Source organism: Cucurbita pepo, chromosome LG04, assembly GCF_002806865.2.
Source record: "Cucurbita pepo subsp. pepo cultivar mu-cu-16 chromosome LG04, ASM280686v2, whole genome shotgun sequence".
Classification (NCBI taxonomy): domain Eukaryota; kingdom Viridiplantae; phylum Streptophyta; class Magnoliopsida; order Cucurbitales; family Cucurbitaceae; genus Cucurbita; species Cucurbita pepo.
This window is the reverse complement of record NC_036641.1, coordinates 8,418,219-8,442,203: the sequence shown is the minus strand read 5'-3', so window position 1 is coordinate 8,442,203 and position 23,985 is coordinate 8,418,219. Positions and strand designations below refer to the sequence as shown.

Below are 23,985 nucleotides of genomic sequence, written 5' to 3'. Positions count from 1 at the left end.
TCTTTTTCACATTTTATTTTTATTTTTATTTAGTGAAAGATAGAAATATTAGTTTAGTTTGTAAAATACACCTCGGATTTTGACTTCTTAAAAATAATATTTTCTTTTTGTCCTCTCTGACGTGTAGCTCTCTCAATCACCCAATGATTTCACACGTGGCATTTATTTGTGTCATGCTAAATTACCACGTGGCAACCTCAAATTACTTCATAACTTGCATGATATTTTTGTCATCTCTGACGTGGAGCTCTCTTAGTCACCCAACTACCTGTCATGTACGTATGTCATTTTATATTGCCACGTGGACACGTCATATTATTTGATGATTTTTTTATAATTTTTTTTAGCTTCTTTGAAAATGTAGGCATAGATTTTTTTGTTATAAAAATTAATTTTCATTATTTTCTTTAAAAAATAATAATAAATAACCCTTCTAATATATATATATATTAATTTATAAAATTTTAAAACATAACTATTATTTATTAAAAAAATTATTATATTTTAAATATATTTTAGTAAAAAAATACGTAAATTATTATTGCAAAAGTTAATAATTTAAAATCGAACAAAAATAGCATTTCATCTCATAATTTTTTAATGTATAAAAAATTTTAAAATAGAAAATACTAAGAAAGTAGTAACCAATCATTGTTTTATTTATTTATTTATTTATATTTTTAGTATGTAGCCAATCATTATCGAAATAATAATAATAAATAGAAAAAAAAATGAGAGAATATTGTTTGGGAGTTGATGTTGATGGTTAAAATAAATAAATAAATAAATAGTGGAATTTATTTATTTTGCTTTCCCCACCAATTAAAATCTCTCTCTCTCTCCTCTCTCTCTCTCTCTTCAATTACTCTGAAGAAGAAGCCCTTTCCTCCTCCGTCCACTCGCCGTCGCCGCTCAATCTCCGCCGTGTCGACCGCCGTTAAGGTCTTAGATTTGCCACAAAAGCATGGTCCATCAACCTCCACCGCTACCCTAACATGGAGGTGACCTTTATTTTCGTGTTCTAATTTGTTTTAACGATGCATACGTCGTGTCTGTACATTAAAATTCCAGACGACTTTCTTTTTAAATTTTATTTTAAAATTATTAGAATATAATTTTTTATTTCTTCCATATATTTTTGTTTATTTATATTTTGTTATTTTGGTAAATTTTTGAAACGATAATAAATTTATTTAGGTGATTACGAGCTAACGTAAATAATTATAAATCACAAACTTTATAACATAATTTGATACGATTATTTATTTATTTGAATTCTAAGTAATACAAATATCAAACTTTAGGTTATAATTGAAGGTTTTGAAAGGGATTTTTTATTTATTTATTTATTTATTTTTTATTTGGTGAAGCTATGATGGGTCCCCATAGACATTGATTTACTTATTTCTTCTTGACGTGGAGCTCTCTTAGTCACCCAACCATTGCATGCGTGTCATTTTGTGCCACGTGGCAATATAAATATATTTTATTCGTCCGCTTGATATTTTGTGCTTCTAGAAGCTACGGCCGTACCATTTTTATTCTTTTTTTTTTCTTTTCCTAATTTATTTAACTAATTGGATTATATTTAAATTACCACATTTTTTATTTTAAATAAATTATAAATATTATTTTAATTTGAATAAAAGCAAATAATTATATAAAAAAGGTAAAAAAATACTTAAAAAAGAAAATGCATTTATCTTAAGCTTATAATATTAATTTGTTCGTTTAATTTATATAAATTTTATGATACGTTTCAGCTCATAAAAAAATTACAGTTTTGTCTGTGATAGTTGGTAAATATTTTAAAAATATTGAAAAAATAAATAAATATATGATTTTTTTTTTATTTTTAAATATTATATAAATCATTTTATTACATAAATTATATGAATTCAATAATTGATTTCAACCCAAAAATAGAAAAATAAAATATTCCTAATTTTGGGTATTTATTTAAAAATTAAAAAAAAAATGATATTGAAAAAGTGACATTTTTCAATTGCGTTACCCCACCAACCAAAATATCTTTGCAATTTCAACTGCTAAATATCAACTGCTTCTCCCTCGGTTCAATCAATTTCATTCAATTCTCTTCTTCTTCTTCTTCTTCTTCTTCTTCCTTGGATTCTGCAACTGTAGCCCTTTTTCCGGCAGCCATGTCTTCGTCGGGAGCTAAAGACGGTCCTTCTTCATACCATTTTGAAACCCCTCTTCTCGACGCTGAGTTGCCGTCGCTGCTACACTCAATCTGTGAGCACGGTGGCTATGCCTACATCAGTATGGCGACTCTCGCGGCTGCCGGAGACTCACATGCTGCCGAGGCAGCTAGTGAGATGGCTTGGGAGCAGCTTCATTCTGGCCCTTGGCACTCTGTTCTCCCTATATGGCGTGATGCCTACTCCATGGCTTGCCTCTACTTGGCCAGGTTCCATTTTGCTGGCGGCGACTTTAAGGAGGCTCTTAGGGTTTTGGATATGGGAGTGATCATGGGTGGTCCGCTTTTGAGGAGTGATTTGGATTCTGCCATTGCGAAAGTATCTGCTGCGGCGAGGGTTGTTAGGGTTTTGGATGTTGCGGAGAAGGATGATCAATTGGAGCCTCCGTTGGGTTGTGAGGAGCGGAATAACGAGGTGAGATTCGTTTCTTTTAATTGATTTTTATTTGATTTGAGTTTCTTAACTTCTTCCTGTTGGTGATTCGTGATTCTAATGTTTTGAAGAACTTGGTTGCTGATTCTTTCTTAGTTCATTTCTGTCAAACTCACTGTTCTAAATCTTCTAATGGGATTTTTGTTTTTCATTTTTCATTCACTCATTTGTGAAACGTTAGTGTTCTAGTCTTACATTTCAGAAACGAAGATCAAATGGATTCATCTTGTAAATCGTGGTGGATTTTATTCTTCGTTTGGTGATGAAAATTCTGCAGTTACTTGAAGTTTTTTCCTGTAAATGTTTGCTAATGTCATTGTGGGATTACCACGAGGAAGCCCAGAGCTACCCTGGATTTAAACAACTAACTAGTTTACTTGCTAGAAGCGTTCTTGTTCAAGTTAAATTTCGTGATGAGGGAAGCGTTGGCGTAGACGAACGCTCGTGTTCTATTTGATTCATTTTCACTGGCAGTGCTTAATGATGGATTTCATTACTGTTGTTTAGAATGATGTTATTCTGAAACTTATTTCTTTTGAGCTAAATATATGCTAGAAGGTGAAAGTCACTTCGAGATCGTCTGAGAACTTTAGGAAGAAATGATAGTGTTCTATCTGATGAACTTACAATAGTACCTGGACTGAATAAGTTTTATATAACCAATTAGTTCCCTAAGCTCAAGATTTCCTATCAAGCCCTTCAAAGAGTCTCCCATTCCATTTTAGCCAAAGCTTAGAGTAGTAGTCTTATTAGTATTTAGTGACAATGTGACGAGATTCGTGTGCGTTGAACAGATGGCTATAGAGCATCTGAAGTAAGAACTCCTTTACACATCTAGGGGGAATCACTTGAAACCCAAAACAGTTGAGAAGCTTCCACCACGAATTAATGGAAAATGTGCACCAAAGAGAGATGATTTTGATTCACATCCTACTGTTGTCAACGAAACACGCATACAACCCCAAACTTAAGAAAGATATCTAGGATTCCTTGTCGCAATTCTATCACAAGTATTAATGCCACGGAGGAATCATGTCCGAACAAAATCTTAACTTCCTTTCAACATTGGGTCTCCATATCACCTTACTCGACCTGAAAGAATAGCATCGTCCACAACCGAGAGAATTTGAGAAAGGGAATTGCAGGAGAACTGCCCTGAAATTCAAATAATATTGAATTTCTGATTTATTAACTATTTTGATCGTATGCCCCTGCCTTTTTAAATTTTTCTCTCTTCCATCATTTCTTATTATGATTGTGCTAATGTTTTGTTTTCCTACGTGGTGTTGATAATATCATATAATCCATGTTTCCAAGTCTACCAAAATCTGTTCTAACAAGTATCATTGGATGCCTTCGACGTATAGGTTTCTTGGAATTTACCAGTAAAGGCTCTCACTAATAAGATAGTAGCAAAGACGTCTGCTTTATCTCTAGAGGGATTCTTGCGTGAATATTTCCAACCAGGTTTCCCAGTTATTATTAGTGATGGTATGGCTCATTGGCCAGCTAGGACAAAGTGGAAGAGCATGGATTACTTACAAAAGGTTGCTGGCGGCCGTACGATCCCAGTTGAGGTGATTTATTTATCTGTTCATTTGTTTATTATCGATACGTGAACAGTCTTGGATCTTGAGAATGTGTTTGTGTACCAAATTGTATAAAGTATTTCTTGACTATTATTCTTTACAACCCTTTTGAGAGGTTTGTTTCCTTTCTTGTTTCTTTATATAATTTTTCTTCCTATTGTAGCTTAACTCCTGCTGACTTGATATTGGAACTGATAGATTTTCCACCCCTGAACTGAAGGCTTGTAAAGCTTTTATGCTTTTCAGGTTGGGAAGAACTATTTACGTCCAGAATGGAAACAAGAGCTTATTACGTTTTCCGAATTTCTTGTCAGGATTCAGTCCAATAACCGTTCTGATGATATAACGTATCTCGCTCAACATCCATTATTTGACCAGGCACGTATCCATACATAACTTTATCTGCTTAGCATTGTATGTGCATGCATATCTGTGTGCATCTTATTATCTGGTAGATTCTTTGAAGAACATAATGGTAACCTATGGCATTTATACTGCAAATATTATTAAATATTTTTCTTTCTTTCTTTCTTCAAAGACAGATAGATGAGCTCCGGAAGGACATTTGTATTCCTGATTACTGTTTTGTTGGTGGCGGAGAGTTAAGATCTCTTAATGCTTGGTTTGGCCCACCTGGGACAGTAACACCTTTACACCATGATCCTCATCACAATATATTAGCTCAGGTTTGTATTAACAGATGATTGCTTGAAATGATTACACTGGAAAGCATTGTAACTTTTGTGAGCTAATTCTCATTTTTATTTTTCCTTTTTTTTTCTTTGCATCTTTTCATTTGGCACTTCCAACCCTACATTTTGAACTATAGGATGGAGTCGTGCTTCGACAATTGAATAAGTCACATCTTAAGGCTGAATATAAAAAGGGTCGTGTCATTTAGCATTCAGATTTTCAGAATATTGATTCACTGAGTAGTAAAACTGCAAATTTTTCTTAAATGAACCTGTTGACTTGTGAACTGTTGGCAAACTGGATAGAGTCTGGAGACAGGAAGTAAAAGCATCCTCTGTTGCGAGGAAAAATGAGGCGGGGATCGAGTGAATGTGATAGTTCTCTTAAGAGGAATTGTGTTGCTGCTTTGGAAATTGGTAGAGGTCTTGGAGATAAAAGATTTTAATAGAAACAATGTCTGTGAGATCTCACATCGATTGGGGAAGAGAACGAAGTATTCTTTATAAGGGTGTGAAAACCTCTCCCTAGCAGACACGTTTTTGAGGGGGGACCCCGAAAGGGAAAATCCAAAGAGGGCAATATCTGCTGGCGGTGGGCTTGGGCTGTTACAAATGGTATTAGAGCCAGAGGCACAGCGAGGAAGCTAAGCCCTGAAGGGGGGGCGGACATGAGGTGGTGTGCCAACAAGGACGCTGGACCCGAAGAAGGGTGGATTTGGGGATCCCATATTGATTAGAGAAGGGAACGAGTGTCAGCGAGGACGTTGGGCCCCGAAGAGGGGTGGATTGTGAGATTCCACATCGGTTGGAGAGGAGAACGAAATATTCTTTATAAGGGTGTAGAAACCTCTCCCTAGCAGACGCGTTTTAAAAACCTTGAGTGGAAGCCTAAGGAGGACAATATCTGCTAGCGGGTGGGCTTGAGTAAGCTGAAAAAATCTCAAACTCTTGCATTGCATTCAGGTTGCCCTATGCACTTTTTTGTGACCGTCCTATATTTTTTTCTCTACTGGCATGTGTTCATATATTTACATAATCACGTTTATCTTAATGAGGGTGTGGATAGTGATGCTTTGCACGCATAGTAGAAGATGCTGCAAGCAAACAACAAAGAAATTGCTGTTAGTTTAATACTTTGATACTTAACTGTTTCCTTTTGTACAGGTTGTAGGCAAAAAGTACATTAGGCTTTATGATGCTTCATTGTGTGAGGAACTTTACCCATACACTGAAACTATGCTTTGCAATTCCAGCCAGGTAATCACTGTAATAAATCTTATGTGTGATGAAAAACTGACATGATTATGGTTTAAAATTCTGGAGCATAGCCATGAGAATTATGTTTTCTTCATTAGTTATCTATCACCTTATCATTGTTTCTTAAATTTGCTTCATTGATCTGTCGAGCGCTATTCGTTCCACTGTTTTTGTGTTTTTACTCTTTACAACGATCACCGTGTTTCGAGCTTACATTGTTCGTAAATATTACTTTGAAGGTCGATCTAGACAACATAGACGAAAAAGAGTTTCCAAAGGTGGTGGACTTGGATTTTGTGGACTGCATTCTAGAGGAAGGTGAGATGCTATATATCCCACCAAAATGGTGGCACTATGTTCGATCCCTAACAACTAGCTTTTCTGTTAGCTTTTGGTGGAACAATTGTGATGAAAATTGAACCGCTTCCTGATATTAATGCCATTTTTTTTTTTCTTGCCCTCTCATTCTTTGTTTTGATATAGAACATTGAGAAAACTATATTATTAGCCTCTGCTTCTAATGATTTGGTATACCCCTTACCCACACAAGATGGTGCCTTCGTCATAATGTCAATACAGATGGTGTACCAATTATTATTGCACTTTTGAAACCCATTGTCGCTCTTGATACAATGCATTATTGTTTTGGCCTCAATCATTCATGTTCTATGGTGTCACTGTTGATGATGGGTTTTACTTCTGTTGGCATTTGTTCGTGGTGTTCCTTTTAAGTTCATCGCACCAATTTTTAATGTTCTTTTGTACAATGTATTGTGACATGAACTGAAAACGCAAACACGTTTATGGAAAATATGAATCCAAGCTTAAAAGTATTTGCGTTTTGAACTGTAAATTTGCAATCTTTTGTTCAAAAGTTGCAATCGTGAAATATGAATCCGAGCTTAAAATTACACATTCCATTGATCAATGATGATTCAAAGAGTGTAATTAAATCAGTAATTTTGATTAATGTAGAATAATGTTGGCATAACAATCTTTTGAACAAAAGATTCTCGGAAGACCTAATGTGTATGATAGTATGATATTATCGAGTAGTGATTTTAGACTCAATGCTTTATAAGATATGATGCGTATTCTTACTTGAAACTTAACAACCATAAATTAGCTTCATATTAGATTCGTTCATGATCTAAACAACATATTGATATAACGAACGAGGCGTTAATGATATAACGAACGAGGCGTTAAAAAAACACAAGAAAATATACCACTAAATTTGTTATGATCAGGTGTAAATAGACATGATATTCATATACACTGAGTTTGCAAGAGCATAAAAAGCAAAGCAACGGACCATCACTAACCCACCTGAGTTCCCAAGCCATTTTTTGATTACTCGATAGCAACGGCCTTTACCACTTTTTCCATTGAACTTAAAAGCGGCTTCAAATTGGAACTCTGGCTTCTAACATGATCGGTTCTTCTGGGAAATCATGATCAAAGATGAATTCTGTAACCAATCCTCCCAAAAGTCAGGATTTCATCGAAGAGAAAGGGCTATTTATGTAAAAAGGGAAAGATGAGCACTACTGCAATAAATAGTAAAGATAAGATATAAACAAACCTTGGTTCCAGCTATGATGGTGCCATTGAGGGGGTGAGCAGCACAAGAAGTAACTCCTTCAGACAACTTCACAAACCTGTTCTGTCGTCTTTTGTTTTCGCCTCCAGCACCATATATCTCATCACTGGAACATGAAAAGGATTCAATAAACGGCACAAAAGAATATCAATCTCTTCTCTATAACAAATGTTGATTAATAGATTCGAAGTCGTAGAATGTTAAGGATTAATGATACTTATATTGCCATTTTATTGTTTTTCTTTCACCACCTATTGGTGTCTATAGCTGCCCATTTTGTATCGTATTCTTACAAAACCTACAAGTTAGTTCATTAAATTCTTACTTAAAGTTCACGTGGCTGGGAGAGCGGACGTCGGGATGAAAATCCAAAAGATGAATGCCTTCATCAGAAGGAGACCCAACTGAATAGATCTACAATATACCATTGCAAAATTGATTAGAAACTTGACTGAACAAAACTCCAGGTACATGTACCAGTAACTCGCTATGAACAGCTGCACATGCTACGAATCCGCATATCATCACAGTATGTTACTATACTAAATAACTTCCGCGCTAATATTTACTAGACCGAAACATCTTTTCATCTTCTATGAACCAGAAATTAACAGGTTATGGCAGGCCAATATAACTTTCAATTGCTTAGACAGACGTCCTTGTTTGTACAGCACCCGTGCAAGGAGATTTGCTAACTGGATAGCCCCTTCTTTCTATTTAGTTTTACTATTATTATTATTATTTCTGACTGAGCCTCTACCAAGTAAGAGCCTAAATGCAAGAGAATTCCTAAATCAAAATTCGCACATAAGAAAATTATTGGACTTTGCAATTTACTTTAATAGCATAGCGTAGACTTTTCTTCACATGGTCTACAAACTAAAGTGTTAGGACTATTTTCACGATCCACTCAAACCTCATACATGAGATATCTGGAAATTTGAAAGTTGCCAACGAAACAAATAGAAAAAGAAACGGTTACAAATAGTCGAGGATAAATTGATGGCCACATATTGTTATTATCCTATATGATTGAAGAGATTAACAGAACTACTTTGGTCGTGCAAATGTTCATACATAACGCCAGGTTTCTACTTGAGTAAAAAAAAATGATGGAACAAAATAGAAGCATGGGTTAAGATAACTTACAGAATCTGTAGGCAGCCATGATGGTTTTCTCAAAAATAATTGATCTGTGGGCATGTTGGAATCATTTCTACTCTTTCCAAACAAAAAGAAACAGGGTTACAAAAGTACCTGATTCTTCACATAACGAATATCTTCAATAAGTTTAAATTTACTTACAACCATGCTGGGGGCGGGCAATGAATATGTGTGACCTGAAAATTATAAACATCTAAAATGCCTGACCTGAAGAAGCATAGGAAAATTATAATCCTGGATAATCTTTTGTGAACATATAAAATGGCCAAAATTTAACGAAACCTAAGAGGTTAAGCTTATAGATGCAAACATCTCACATAGTATCAAAGCAATAAAAGTTCTAGAGTTCAAGTGTTTGTAATGTTATTCCTCTTTTAACTCATTAATAGTCCACAAGTTAGATGAGAGTCAAAATTATTATCTTGAGTCCACATGTAGGAGCAAGTGCTGAAACAATATCAAATGATTCCGCAAGGGAAAGGGTAATCTCAACGCAATTTTAGCTAAATCCATTTTGTAATCTAGGTAGCAGAGTCCCAAAATACAAAAATACCAGACATGAGAGACAGATTTATGCTCCAGTAATCTGAAAGGCTAGAGGGTGGGATGGTAAATGAGGTTTACACTCCTCGAATAGATACATTCTTCTCTATAATTTGTTACCTTTCAAGTTTAAATTGAGTTTTTATCTGAACTTATGGTAGGAAAATAGTTAAATGGTGATTAAGTAGTTTGAAGACTAAAATAGAGAAATATCAAGCTCAAAAGCGAATAATACATTTCTCAATAATGATCTTAAAGAGGAGGTGTTTATGGCTTATCACCAGGTTTTGGAGTGGATCTTGGAGTTAACAAAATATGCAGGTTTAAGAAATCTCTATATGGCCTTAAACAATCTCTTAGAACGTGGTTCAAACGGTTTTTGGGAAAGTTGTTACAAATTATAGTTTTCGTCATAATCAAGTAGATCATACATTTTTTATACACGCTGGAAATGACAAGATAGTTATCCTAATTGGGTATGCTGATGATATAGTTCTTACAAGTAATGATGAGGCTAGACTAGGGAGTTTGAAGGAAAAACTAGCAAATGAATTCTAAATCAAAGATATGAGAATTTTGAAGTATGTCCTAGTGATGAAAATTTTCAGGTCAAAAAAGGGTATCCTTGTCAATAAAGAAAATATATAATGGATTTGCTTGAAGAAAAAAGTTTACTTGGTTGTAGATCAACAAAAACTCCTATTGAACCAAATTTAAAATTGCAAGTTGCAATAGAGGAAGAAGTAAAAGATAAGGAAAAATACCAAAGACGAGGCCAGTTTGAGGAAGTTTACAGGATTCTAAGATATCTAAAAGGAACCCCAAGAAAAGGCATACTTTTTAGGAACATGACCACTTATATTGTTGAAATTTATAGTGATGTTGACGGGGTAGGTAGCACCACTGATAGAAGATCTACTTCTAATTATTACTCCTTTGTTGGAGGGCATCTAGTTGCCGGACGAAGTGAAAAAACAAAGGCGGTAGCCAGAAGTAGTGCTGAAGAAGAATTCAGAGATTTAGCTCATGACACTTATGAAGGTATTTGGATAAATAAAATAAAAAACTACTAGAAGAATTGAAATTCGTCCAGAAGGCGTCTATATGTGTTAGTGAGACAATAAGTCATCTCCATAGCTCACAATCCAGTCCTTAAAAGGACAAAACATATCCAAGTTGATAAATACTTTATAAAGTAGAAGATTGATATGTATTCTCTATCTTCCTACAACAAAGCAAATTATTAAGGTACTAACTAAGGGACTTCCAAAACTACGATTTGACAAGTTGGCATGGAAGATATCTTCAAACCAGCTTGTCACATTATAGTTATACCTCCTTGATTGTTAATTGGGAAGGTCTTTTGAAAACATCATAGATATTACATTCTTTTTGTAAATTTCATCAATGAAATTGTCTCTTACAAAAAAAAAAAAAAAAAAAAAAAAAAANAAGAAAACAGCTTGAAAAGAGAGTTGGTTTATGTTTGTGATATTTTCCTTCATTAGAATTATTAGGTGTATTTATATTGTAATTATTTGAGTAAGTTTTTTCTTTTGATGTATTCTCTTTACTTCTACATAAAAAAAGGTCCCTTGTAACTATTGTAAGTAAATGAGAATGACAGTTTTTCTATTCAATAGAAATTGATATTTTGCAATAATTCATCATTTAAAGTAGGAATATGAAAGTTTCTTTTAGCAACATACCATCCGTCGTCAAGATGAAAGGCCAACTGATAAGGACAAGCTGGGTTGAGATCAATAGAGTGTATTTCCTTCGGAATGATATTCGCTTGCTCCTACATTGTGATGCACAAAGGTAAACCACACCTATTGAAAATTTTGTCTTAACATACAAAGAACAAAATAACTAATCATTTTATTGCATTTTCTTCTGCATTTTTTTTGCAAATAGAATCGTCTCAAGTTCAAATTAACATTTACGTCCATTCGAAACAACATAATTGTTCTCACTGTGCAGCAAAGTTAACCTTATCACAATTTCCATCATAGAATTTAAATGTTAAAAGAAATATAATTCTTTTGACATGTGAAAAAACGTACATCACATTATGCTTTCAACTGAACAAAAATTTCCATCCCAACACGTACACGTGCTAATCCTTGGGGCACTTGGTCCAATATATATATGTCTAAGGACCTTGCACTTGATGATGTTTTACGTACCAAAACTGAGGTGCAATTTGATCCTTTGTCAGCCAACTTGCTAATAAGATATCTAACTAAACTTAGGCTTGTGAATGTGTGTTTCAGGATTTAAGTCAGGGAAGACACTTGGCATTGCTGAAGAGGACTCTGGGCTCTACATCCTTAAAACTCCTATAACTTCTCTAAACATTCTAAATGGTAAGAATTCTACTTCCTAGTCTCTAGTATTCATGCTAATTTATGTATTTACTTATTTTTATTTTTTACATCCATAAATATTTAGGTCGGCTTGCGCAACTTTGACTTTTACGAGACAACCACTTGATCTGGTTACATTTAGTAGCCAAGAAAACTTGTAGAGTCTATAGTATTCATGAAAATAATAGCCAGTTTATATTATAGCCTTATCATTTGGATCAGCCGAACTTCATGTTAGCTGAAAATAGTTTTCCTTCTATTTTTAACATATAATCTTTGTTGTTTGTATGAAATATATTAACTAGTCAAGCATGTTCGGTCTCTTTATTCCCATGCACTTACAAAACTTCCCACCGTTTTTATATACTACATAGTGATGTTCGTGGGGCAACCAGAATAAAAAACATACTTGGAGCTCAATAGTAAATATCTTTTGTTAATGATCAAAAAACAAGGACATTCATTTTCAACAATCTCATTGCAAGAGACTGTTTTTGATTAAAAGCAACAGCGGACAGGAATAAATGATAGTAAAATTTTCAGTACCTTCAAAGTCCCAATTTTCTCTATAATTGAGGCTAACTTCAATGATTTTAGAGGAGGATGGCATACCTGCGTGAAAATGCTTGAATAAATATGCATGCAATAAAAGAATATGATGCTTCGGTATAGAATCTACGGAAAATGAAACAACTAAAGAAAGAAAAAAAAACATTATGACGAAACTTGTCATCGACAGGGTATGGTGAGGGTCAAATTTGTGCGTAAGCTTAGCCAGCATTAGCTTAGTTGAGTTACAATCAGACCAACAGGCCATCGGGCAACTAAATTGTTCCCCCAGGTAGCCTACTCAGAGTAGATTATTTTAATCTACGACGGATATTCATCCGGTGCCACAAACTAATAGAGAAAAAGGTTCAGGTAATGAACCATATCTTAATTGCATACACATCCTGTTTCCTGAATAGCATCAAGCAGTCCTGCATGGTCATTTAAAAGCAAAACAGAAACAAAAATAACGTTTCTGCCTATAAAAATTGCCTTCTGATTGCTTTTTGGATTTGCAATATATATGAACAACTACGGTAATCATCCCCACATGTAAATACTGTACTCAGCTACTTTTCTTAGAGGAGGTTTTTGTTGCTTAGTTTAATATTTACTACACCCATTCCCGTTGAAGGTTCGATTCTTAAAGTACACTCCATATATTACTTGGGAGACAGCGTGCATTAGCGCTTGCCCTGATACCACAGTATTATTACTAAATGGGATGAATGTATTAAACTGCAATTTTGAAATTACAATTCATTTTTTATAGAAGAATAATTCTAAATGCACTAACTCATTTTTAATTACAGACCTTATTGAGAGAATTGGTTATACATGGAAAAATAGTGAAAAATTCTATTACTGAATCAAAATAAGGGGAACAAAATAAGAATAACCTTAGAACAAATGAGAACAACAAGATACTAGCTTTTTATCCCATTAAAAAAAAAAAAAAAAAAAAAAAAAAAAAAAAAAAAAAAAAAAAANAACCCATTCATCAATGGCATCAGCATTTTTAGACCTATTACCTTTTTTTATTTTCTTTTATTAGATCTATTAGTTCTAGTACCTCTTTATGATTTTGAAAAGCACCAGATGTTCTCCCTCCACGAAGATCCCAAATATAGATGACTCCATGCTTACCAGCGCCAAAGATAATCTATACCAAGATATCAATGTCGGAAGATGAAACCGAAGTTACTTAAATGGTGAGAAATCTAACGCAGAAAATAAAAGAATGTGATTCATGGGGAACAAAATTGTCTATATGTATTCCAACAAGTACCTGGTTTTCATCATTCAGCTGGATTCTGTTAAGGGTACTGCATGAATTACTAGTTAGCTCAAGACATGGAAGTTTTCCAATTCTTCTGTCCCACATACTGATTACACCACATGTATCAGATGCAAGTAACCTGCCAAAATGTTCGCAGAGGACAATATTTCATTGAACTTTTCTACGATGAAAATAGAGATGATTAGATTAGGTGTAAAAACATTAAGTTCCAGTGTTCAGAAGAAACCAACAGTTAGCATTATCAATAACCAATAATACCACAATGTCACTATGTCCCATGCATTTAGTATTCCATTAGGAAACACTTTACCATACTAAAAAATTTGTTTGAACACTTTAAAATTTCAATTTTTGGTCCATCAGAGATGTCTATTTAAAGAAGACACAAGTATCAATTTCTGGAAACTTTAAGTAAAGTTCAGTCCATACATCTATTCCAACACNACATGATTTTGTCCCATTTTTACCCGTTTAATTATTATTATTATTTTTTGGATGTCGATATGAAATTTTTATATTTATTAACAATTTTACACCCTCAAATATNACTCCTTTTATACTTTGTACATCAGTGACTATTTGGGACCTGTCTGCTCAAATCAAATAGAGAAAAAATGAAGACATCGATGTTATACAACATGGTATCGAAATGACTATTTGCATTGTTTCTCTTCTTGCTTCATTGACAGCCAACTCATGATTTTCTTTCTTTGATCCATCAATTATCATCTATATTAGTTCTTGCCAATCACTGAATCATTTGGCATGGTCCAAATCAGACATCATATATATCTTTCATAGGAGCTTTTTGCAGGATCTGAGTCTCTAGAGGAAGGGCGATTTGTGACTAGGTTTACATTTAATTCTAAGGAGTTTTGGAACTATATTTGGCCTACTATTCTCAACAATTGAAGCCCCTTCATGTAGTCTCAAATTTGGTTTCTTTGTTTAGGATACAACTGTAGTAAACTTTTTTCTTATTGTCCATTCATATTATTTCTTAACGAAAGCTTCATTTTTCATACATTTTTTAAAAAGAAGAAACGTTCAAGGTAAGTTCAACATTGTTCGTTAATCCTTAAATGTGAAGGGAAAAGGCAACCCAATAAGAATAGAAACAAATATGAACCAGTTGTCTTATTCAATTCTTTCTTCCCATAATTATAAATTATAATGGTTGTATATTTATTGTCCATACAAATAAAAGAATAATAAGGTAATGAGTTGTTTCACCAACCTTGCATTATTTGAAATAAATGCTATGTCAGATAAACCTTTATGATTATCAGACCCTGAATTATTAATTCTTTGTCTTACTCTCAACACCTACGAGGATAAGGAATGAAATTATCAGTTCATGGTCAAACTGACGATCAGTATATTTATCAACAATTAATTTTCAACCGTGAAAAGAAATAGAAAAAGAATTATATGGTGAATGCAACAATGGTATCAATTAAGTTTCTTAAAGCATAAATATGCTTATAACAATATCTTATTTTTCAAAAAACTAGCGCACAAACATAAAGATGGACAAACTTTCACTGATCACACTAGCAAACTTATTTATTTGCACAAGCAAGTTCCTCCATTTGAAGTGTTATGTCTATGGTGGACAAAGCATATATATTGAACATTCAATAGGACGTTATTTTACAAGTGAATTGTATTGGTTGTACTTGCCATTTCTAGAAAAATGGAAACTTGGAAAGCTAGATGGTTGTATTGGCATTTGTTGTAAAAATGGGAAACTTGAGAATTTAGCAAATCATAAAATGAACTCGGAGGCTATAAAATTCCAAATATTCATTGAAACTGACGAGTATTTTTTTTTATGTAAAGGTGAAAGAAGAACTTACTTCGACTGGTTTAGAAGAAATATAACTAATGTCAAAGATCTTTAGTTCCTTACTTTTCATGGACGTACAGACCACCTGAGTAGAGAACATATGTTAGCAGACAGCAAATATGGGAAGAAGCCACTAATAAATACATAATTCAGCATCAGAGTCAGTATAAACAACAGTGCATCCGTCGGGAATTAATTCGAAGTAGAGACAATGGTGGAGGCATTATATCATATTTGAATAATAGATACCCAATTATTTATAGGAACTTTTACATTAGCATATGACTCCTATATATTACACGACAGTCAGTCCAAACTGCAGCAAGCCCCTGAACGAAACAAAAGACCATACAAGATGCTAGGACCGTTACAGATGAGTCTTATATTTTAGTATTTGGAATCCAGAATTATTTTGTGATTTTGTACAGTTATAGCATCAAACTAGAGTGCCTCACACAAATTCATCGTAATTACTTCAAGCAAGGAAACGGCTTGCATAATGGGGCATCAGAATAGCAACCAACATTTTGTTTTTTAAACATTCAATGGACTATTCTACAGCAATCTATTGAGGAAAAAATGATTCTCATAATTACAAGGAAAACGAGTTGAACAAAAACCTCATCTTGATTGGCAGGATTCCAACGTACAAAGTCAAGCTGTTCATTTAGGGAAAGGTGCAGTAAATGTTTGGTCTCATCTTCACTCAAGCCTATTAGTCGAAGGAAGGTACTTTAGTCATCAAAATACTTAAATGCACCCTATTTAGAGATATATATACTGCGTAAAAACATGCTTCATATTTTTGTCACAAAGCTTAGAAGAAAAAGAAAAGAATCATCCACAAGAGGAACGAAGAACTTAAAAGAACAAAAGTTACCTGCTTCATTAGTCTGCAAATAAAGACTCTCAAAGTCATGCACTGTTAAACAACCTGCTTTCGTTGCTGAAACCAAGTATATTCCCTGGAATAGATTTCCATGGATGCGTATGTGGATGGGGGGGTGGGACAGGTGTTTTGTGAAAAACCAAAGAATAAAAGGTTAGGATATTGACAATGTAGGACAACAGCTGAAAGTAATGATCCAATAATTCACCTTGTTGTCAAAGTCCACAGCAGATATGCCTTGTCTGACAAAAGAATTAAAATTAGCTTCTTTTTTTTTTTTTCCTCCCTTTGTTGAGTAGAGAAGGAAAGGAAAAGCTGATAGAGAAGGAAAGGAAAAGCTGATAGAGAACACTTCATTCTTTTCTATAAAAACAAAACTAATATTTTGCCTAGGTTTTCCTTTCCTCATAATTTGCCATTTCTTAGCCATTCCAAATATTTTAAAATGAAGGCCCTTTAGAATTGGCAACAGGATCTGGATAACTGAAGAAGGTCACAAAGAATAAATTTTAAAAAAATGCACAACTGTCTCAGGTTTTCAAAAAACGCAAAGAATCGAAGACCTAAAATTTGCATATTAAAAAAGAAAAACCAAATATAGAAGAGAACATGTTGAGGATTATTGGGAGTGAGTCCCACATTGGTTAATTTAGTTGAAGATCATGGGTTTATAAGTGAGAAATACTATCTCCATTGGTATGAGACCTTTTGGGGAAGCCCAAAGCAAAACCATGAGAGCTTATGCTCAAAGTGAACAATATCATACCATTGTGGAGAGTCGTGATTTCTAACATGGTATCAAAGTCATGCTCTAAACTTAGCCATGTCAATATAGTCCTCAAATATCGAACAAAGAATTGTGAGCCTCGAAGGTGTAGTCAAAAGTGACTAAAGTGTCGAACAAAGGGTGTACTTAGTTTGAGGGCTCCAGAGAAAGGAGTTGAGCCTCGATTAAGGGGAGGCTATTCGAGAGCTCCATAAGCCTCGAGGGAGGCTTATAGTGAGCTTTGTTCGAGGGGAGGATAGTGGAAGATCATGGGTTTATAAGTGAGGAATACTATCTCCATTGGTATTAGGCCTTTTGGGGAAGTCCAAATCAAAACCATGAGAGCTTATGCTCAAAGTGGACAACATCATACCATTGTGGAGAGTCGTGATTCCTAACCGAACAGAAAAAGGAGAAGACGAAGAGATACCAACAATTCAACACCAAAGAAAAGAACACCAAGAAGAGTCGGGAATAGAATCGAACCAAACCAAACCCAAAAGGAAAAATCAATTGACATCGTAATGCTTGAATGTTAACCAAACCCAAAAGGAAAAATCAATTGACATCGTAATGCTTGAATGTTATATTATAGAGATGTACTGACTTCTTAAACGGCAGTTGATGATCCTGAGCTCCATTGGCAATTCGATTCATCTGCAGACTCTACATTCTCAGCATAAACAGAATCTAATTCTAACCACACAGTATTGAAAATGAAACCGGAAATTGAGTAGAGAACAACGTACACTCGTTGGACAAGAAACGCCGTTTATATGATATAAATGAGGAAATGCTCCAACCTTTACGGAATGAAACCAAACACGCACTGCTATTACATGATATTCAAGAGTAGAGAGAACATTTAACATACCAAAATACCAGAACAACGTCGAAAATGTACCTCGGTATAAGATTGCACAAGAAGCACGGACAAGTCCTGGCGATACTTCGGATCAAACTTCCCATTCAATTCAACGGTGCTCAATTTCCACCTATTCCTGCACAAGTTAACCAACTACGAAATTCAATAGAAAAATCTCAAAAACCAGAGAAAAGAGGGCGAGGCAATGGAATCAGAGACAAAACCTCCTCAACGGTTTAGGAACTTGAGATATTGATTCGGAAGGCACCAAGTATTTGTCCATGGCGACTTCCTGAAACTGAGGATGCTCGAATGAGATGCTGTACTCGTTCTTCGGCACCAGACCTTTTCTCCACCTCCTTTGCGGTTTACAGGTTCATCTTTTCCTTTGGCCGGGTAATAGTGACGACGGCGACCAGAAATGGCTCCTTCTGCTCGTTCGTCGGCTTAGAATTCCGGCGAATGAAGTCTGCGAATTGTGATTGGCTATTAGTTGGTTCTGAGGAAGGTCGGAACTTTGTGAGCCGTTTTCCCGCCATTCGGCATTTTGCTAAACTGCGCGGGTGCCAGGTATATATCCTACATACGATCGTATAATGTGAAGTTACGCTTATCCTCCGGATCGTTAAACCTAAATAGATATACTCAATTTATGAATATATTGAACAAATATTTTAATAAAAATTTGTGTAATTTTTAGAGATTATTTTTTAATTACTTAAAAAAAATTATCTTTTTTATTATATATATATAGGTTATAAACTTTAGATACTTTTAATTGGGTTTGATTGAATTGTAACTCTATTTTTCTGAGTCGGTCAGGTTACCGACCAAATAATTTTTTTTTTTTTTTTTTTTTTTTTTTTTTTTTTTTTTTNCTTTTAATTGGGTTTGATTGAATTGTAACTCTATTTTTCTGAGTCGGTCAGGTTACCGACCAAATAATTTTTTTTTTTTTTTTTTTATTTATCATAAACAACGCATATATACCATTAATCTGATGAACACGTCAATAAATGAACCAAAACAAATTGATTAATTTACACTTTTTTTTTTTATTGTAGATAATCATTAATAAGTACTTGATAAATGTATAATAAAGAAAATGGAGATGTCAATATTTAATTTTAGACATTAATTATATTGAAAACTATTATGGCAGGGTACAAGGTAAAATGGACCGAGTAGCTAACCCATCACAAAGAATATATGGGCCTCGAAACAGCCCAATGGGCCTAAAACACTATCTGATAAGTCAAGCAAGCCCAATCTTCCATAAATAATCATGGACTTGTTGGATGTCCTTTAATTTGTTGATTTGGTTTAACACATCCAATACTTAGTCGAATACAATATTTTAATCTTAACACACACATACACGCGCCCCAAACATTATAGATAACTTTAAAAGTGTTCTAGATTAATTATTATAATCCCGTTGAACTACAATTTCAAGTAGATAAATATTCGAAGAAATTCATCCACTTATATAAAATTAGAGATGTTCAATTAAGTGTTAGACAGAGTCTTACAAAGACATGTCCTGAACAAGGTGAAAATCCTCACTTATGCGTAGCCTGAATAAATGTAAGATTTGTAGATGCCCAATCCTAACAGATAAATACATTTCAAAACGAAAACCAATTTACAAGGAATGGTTAGATAGATACATTAAAATTTCCAAATATAAAAGAAAAACAAATTGCCTTCAAGAACTCCCTCCAATAAAGGATTCAAAACTCTCTCTCTCTGGAAAGTTAAATGCGTCCATCTAGAAATGATGAAGATGAAAATAGAGAACACATTTATGAAGAATTGACTCAGAAAGCTCCGTGCAGATGGGGGCAGTTGTATTCCTTAATTACTCGCACCCATCCTTTTTCCCTCCCTCTCCCTCCAATTATAGAATGAATACTTCCAAAACAGACTAGGGGAAGCTACCTCTTTCCACCTAACTTTCCCCTACTTTTCTTCTTCTCAAACTTCCCCCTTACAAGCTCATTGAAGTTGCCAATAAAGTCTTAATTTCACAGATTTAACAGTTGTGCCTAATGGGAAAGCCTTTGGGACCCAGAAAGAAAGAAAAAAATATATACAGAAATCATACAGAAAACCATTTTTCATACATTCTATGAAAGAAACACTGAACTGAAACCCACTTATCTTATAAAGTACTCATCTGAAAGAGAAGTGGAAGATGGTACCATTTTGATACTGATACATCCCACAATGTCGATTCCCTTTCTGTTTTTTTCCCCGGAGAGTTTGAATGAATTTGATTCGGCGTCTCTCCAACTTTTCTGAAGCAATCAAATAATATCGAGAGCATAATTAGATTACAAATCAAGCAGCTTATTCCACATTTCTTTCTAAGCCATTTATTGGGTCAGCCATTGATGCCAATTTCCCTTCTTAATTCCTCTACCCAGATATGCAGTCAAATGAAAGATTAGATGCAGTGGAAGATCTACTAATCATGCATGATTATTTAATTTACACAGTGGTGGGCAGTACCAGCAGGTCTTTGAACTCACATGCACAGCCAGCTTTCAGCAGTCCTTTGTCTTCATTTTTTTGTTCTGCAAACTTTCTTCACAGCAAATCATGTTGACTCACTATTTCTTCTTAATTAATACACAAATAAGTTGCTCAGAGAGTTTCCTGTTCTACCCTAAATTTACAAATTGCAAGGCTCTGTACATAAGAATTTCCACGCCAAAGACTTTTTTTGGCTATTGATGCTGCCTATGTGAGCACTTACATTTTGCACGATTATCTGTAAGCGTCTGGACCAAAAATCAACAAAGGATAAGGAAAAGAATGGTGGTGGTAACTTTTATCATACACGAGTCAAGTCAGTCATAAATTTATTATTACCTGGACCTGTTTCTGAAGGCCTTTTATGTACTCAACTGCCAAATCTAACATGTCTGATGTGTTGGTTTGCTGTGGTGAGAAAGAGAGAGATACTTTAGCTCAACCTTTACCAACTTTTGTAAGAGTAAAGTGAAAAGAAAGTTACCTTGTCCATGTTGGGCACCAGCTCTTGAAGCTTCCTCATTCGTTCACTGATTTTAGTTCGTCTGACCTGAAAGTTATCAGTAAAGGGAATGACTTCGTTTAGTATCTAGGTGCATATCCGGGTTTGGATCTTAATTTATACGCTCAAGGACATGGACATTCCTAAAAGATGTTATGTTTTTAGTTAATGCAGTAAAGGATTCTTTCCAATTTCCTCGAGTCACGTACGTCAGTTATAACAGCTCAATCTCACCACTAGTGGATATTGTCTACTTTAAGTATTCTTTTTCCGGCTTTCCAGCAAGCTTTTAAAACGTGTCTGCTAGGGAGAGGTTTCAACACCCTCATAAAAAATGTTTTGTTCTCCTCCCAACCAATAAAGGATGGCTTGACAGATCCGAGAATCCCAACCCAAGTTGCAAATTATATTCTAAATGCAGTGGGTTTTGGAAATAAAATGCATACAGCTAATGGTTAAGAATAAGAGAAAATATGATTAACTGTTCAATATATCCTGACTTACTCTCTCTGCAATGCTTCTGGGATGAGTAGCACAGCCGCGCTTGGCTCGAAGTTTACAAGGAACAGAATCTGAAAACTGCAAGATCTTTTCAACAGCATTCATTTCTGCTGCAGTACTTGGCAAAGTAAGATGACGAGCAAGCATGGGAGGGCGATTTCTGGGATCCACTTTCTGAGTTTTCAAGCAAAACAATAAAGATGAGACCAATCAGAATCAGATATCAAGAAGAACAATCACAATGAACTTGAAATAGCTAATACCTGAGTGTCTGAAATGTTCAAATTTGAGTACTTCTCCTTGTCGTCCTCATTTTCAAGTGCTTTTCGACTAACAATGTTATCAGACATGACAGCAGATTCATCCCAAGAACCAACTGGGAAGCTAGTACTACCATAATCGCTGGTTTGGCTTCCGGCAAAGCCTTTAGTATCTTGATTGGTTTCTCTGATATTTTTTTTCTCAATTCCAGCCATGGGACTCATCAACCCTGAAGAGTGCGGTGGTAAGGCCCTTGGTGAGAAATTCTTCAACCTGCTTGGAGAAGAAAAAGATGTTTCTTCATTAAAGCTACTACCAGTTCCAGAATTTCCCATATCCGTCAATGCAGCATATCCTGCCAGTTGCTAAGAATCTTCAGCATCATGTGGGAGTATAGGAAACTAAATTCTAGTATGAGAAACAGACCAGAGATCATAGAAAATCAATATGGTTATTATAGCAACAAAGTCTCAGTTGAATAAATCAATTTTGTTTTAAACCCTAATCAGAATCTGAGACCAGAGAAGAAAACTTCAATTTTACTAGAATTTTCCATTCATTAAGGTGAAAAGATTACACTACCGCTAGCATTGATATTTATGTAGTCGAATAGTCCAGCAGGAGAGCTACTTTGCCGAATGAGATTCGAAGATCTTCCACCATCTGTTCTTATCTGAGGCTTCAGATCAACTCCCATCGAACCAGATCCCTCCGCTTCTGGAATCAAATTCTGATTTGGAAGTGGAGGTTTCATCAAATTCTGATGGTAACTTGATGGAGTTGATGAAGCCGGGAGGAAATTGCTGTTGACAATGCTCGGCTGCTGGTGGATAGCTCTTGTTTCGTTATTCACATAAGGTGTTTGTTGATTTGCTTCAGTAGTTATAAACACTTCTCCAGCCTGAGCGTTCTTCTGAGACTCGTCCAGGTTCTGAGATGAACATACTGGACCGCCGCCTCCTTCACCAGCGCTGCCGCTTGTCATAAACTGCGCGAAAATCTGTTCAGTTTCGGGGCTCGAAGGTCGATTGAAAAACTGATCACAGAATTCTCTATCCGTCAGTCTTCTGAAATACGAACTCGGCGCAGAACGGTATCGCGTCAATCCAGAACTCATCTGCGGTTGCTGCGGATGATGTTCATGGAGAATATGCTGCTGCTGCTGCTGAAAATCCGCCTCCATTTTTCGTCCTCCTTCCTCCAGCTCGCCTTCAACTACACTAACAGTAACAGACCTTAAAACAATACGAACCTTTCGGAAACAACTTCTAATTCTTCTTCTTCAGTTCTTCAATTATGCCAAATTTTCAGTCGGCACCAACCAAAACAAAATGCCAAAAAAGCACCAATGCAATCAAATCCACAAAAAAACTCTGTTTCATCCGACACAAAATAACGTCACAAACCATCAAATTCCCTCACTAACGAAGCGTATAGAAACACAACTTCAAGTGGACCACCTGATCCATAAACAACGAAACAAACAGAACTCGATTCAACTCAAATCCAATCAAGAACACATGACCGTAAAAAGAAAAGCAGAGAGCAGAGCACCGCAAAAAAAGTCCGAGCCTCATTCACGTGCAAATCATCTTATAAAAAATAAAAAAAAGAAAAAAAGAAAACTCACTCACTCCATTCGTGAACGTTAAGCAAAAACAACAACTATCAAATCAAACCGCACCAAATCTTTCCACGGGTGAACACGAAAAAAAAAACATCAAATCAACACCGAACAAAAAAGATTCACAAATCAAAATGAAACAACAACAAACACAACATACCAAAATCTCATAATTTCCTGTCTAGCAATAAAAACACACACCTCTCTCCACAGCTACAGCGGCGGCCGGGAAAACCAATCACAAATTCCCCGGCACGGCGGGGAGATTCGATAGAGAGAGAGAGAAACGAAATGAAAATCAAATGGCGTTTTTGCTTTATTTTCTGTTCACTAAAACTAAACCAATGGTTAGTAAAGAGAGCGTCCAAGAATATAGGCCCTCAGATTGTGTATGTTTGTGGAGTGATAAAATTACAAAAATACCCTTCCTTCTCAGGGGTATTTACGGGAAGGGAACTTATTGGATAAAA

General features: G+C 35.0%; 2 protein-coding genes across 8 annotated transcripts; one reads left to right on the top strand and one right to left on the bottom strand.

Moving 5' to 3' along the window:
• Positions 1 to 1,998: 1,998 nt before the first annotated feature.
• LOC111792583 (lysine-specific demethylase JMJ30-like) lies at positions 1,999 to 6,805 on the top strand. The gene is made up of 6 exons (XM_023674092.1): positions 1,999 to 2,636; positions 4,022 to 4,231; positions 4,490 to 4,621; positions 4,786 to 4,929; positions 6,100 to 6,192; positions 6,432 to 6,805. Exons 1-6 carry the CDS (start codon positions 2,163 to 2,165, stop codon positions 6,609 to 6,611), a joined length of 1,233 nt encoding a protein of 410 aa, XP_023529860.1. The 5' UTR covers positions 1,999 to 2,162; the 3' UTR covers positions 6,612 to 6,805.
• Positions 6,806 to 7,397: 592 nt separating this feature from the next.
• On the bottom strand, positions 7,398 to 23,843 carry LOC111793608 (transcription factor bHLH122). 7 transcript variants are annotated; one of them, XM_023675565.1, is made up of 20 exons: positions 20,604 to 20,812; positions 19,622 to 20,389; positions 18,314 to 18,668; positions 18,129 to 18,225; positions 17,974 to 18,027; positions 17,832 to 17,881; positions 16,667 to 16,700; positions 16,450 to 16,534; positions 16,190 to 16,281; positions 15,580 to 15,654; positions 14,958 to 15,046; positions 13,709 to 13,838; positions 13,493 to 13,582; positions 12,418 to 12,483; positions 11,212 to 11,303; positions 9,101 to 9,166; positions 8,945 to 9,011; positions 8,121 to 8,209; positions 7,778 to 7,901; positions 7,398 to 7,663 (listed from the first exon to the last, which is right to left on the bottom strand). In XM_023675565.1, exons 3-20 carry the CDS (start codon positions 18,370 to 18,372, stop codon positions 7,619 to 7,621), a joined length of 1,404 nt encoding a protein of 467 aa, XP_023531333.1. In that variant the 5' UTR covers positions 18,373 to 18,668; positions 19,622 to 20,389; positions 20,604 to 20,812; the 3' UTR covers positions 7,398 to 7,618. The 7 variants fall into 7 exon arrangements, 3 of the variants coding, with proteins under 3 accessions (XP_023531333.1, XP_023531334.1, XP_023531335.1); XM_023675566.1 differs by having other exon boundaries at positions 20,624 to 20,812; XR_002814956.1 differs by lacking the exons at positions 7,398 to 7,663; positions 7,778 to 7,901; positions 8,121 to 8,209; ... (13 more) ...; positions 18,129 to 18,225; positions 18,314 to 18,668 and adding exons at positions 20,967 to 21,035; positions 21,112 to 21,177; positions 21,634 to 21,804; ... (1 more) ...; positions 22,474 to 23,351; positions 23,676 to 23,843 and having other exon boundaries at positions 19,634 to 20,389; positions 20,604 to 20,875.
• Positions 23,844 to 23,985: the final 142 nt, after the last annotated feature.

What these genes read in the sequence shown, in the direction of transcription:
- LOC111792583 (XM_023674092.1), top strand. Translation starts at nt 2,163, where the DNA reads ATGTCTTCGTCGGGAGCTAAAGACGGTCCTTCTTCATACCATTTTGAA. An exon ending in GTGAGGAGCGGAATAACGAG is followed by an intron (nt 2,637 to 4,021) that starts GTGAGATTCGTT and finishes TTCGACGTATAG; the next exon opens with GTTTCTTGGAATTTACCAGT. An exon ending in GCCGTACGATCCCAGTTGAG is followed by an intron (nt 4,232 to 4,489) that starts GTGATTTATTTA and finishes TATGCTTTTCAG; the next exon opens with GTTGGGAAGAACTATTTACG.
- LOC111793608 (XM_023675565.1), bottom strand. Translation starts at nt 18,372, where the DNA reads ATGGACAAATACTTGGTGCCTTCCGAATCAATATCTCAAGTTCCTAAA. An exon ending in CATCAACTGCCGTTTAAGAA is followed by an intron (nt 16,701 to 17,831) that starts GTCAGTACATCT and finishes TTCTTTTGTCAG; the next exon opens with ACAAGGCATATCTGCTGTGG. An exon ending in CTTTTCAAAATCATAAAGAG is followed by an intron (nt 12,484 to 13,492) that starts GTACTAGAACTA and finishes ATTTTCACGCAG; the next exon opens with GTATGCCATCCTCCTCTAAA.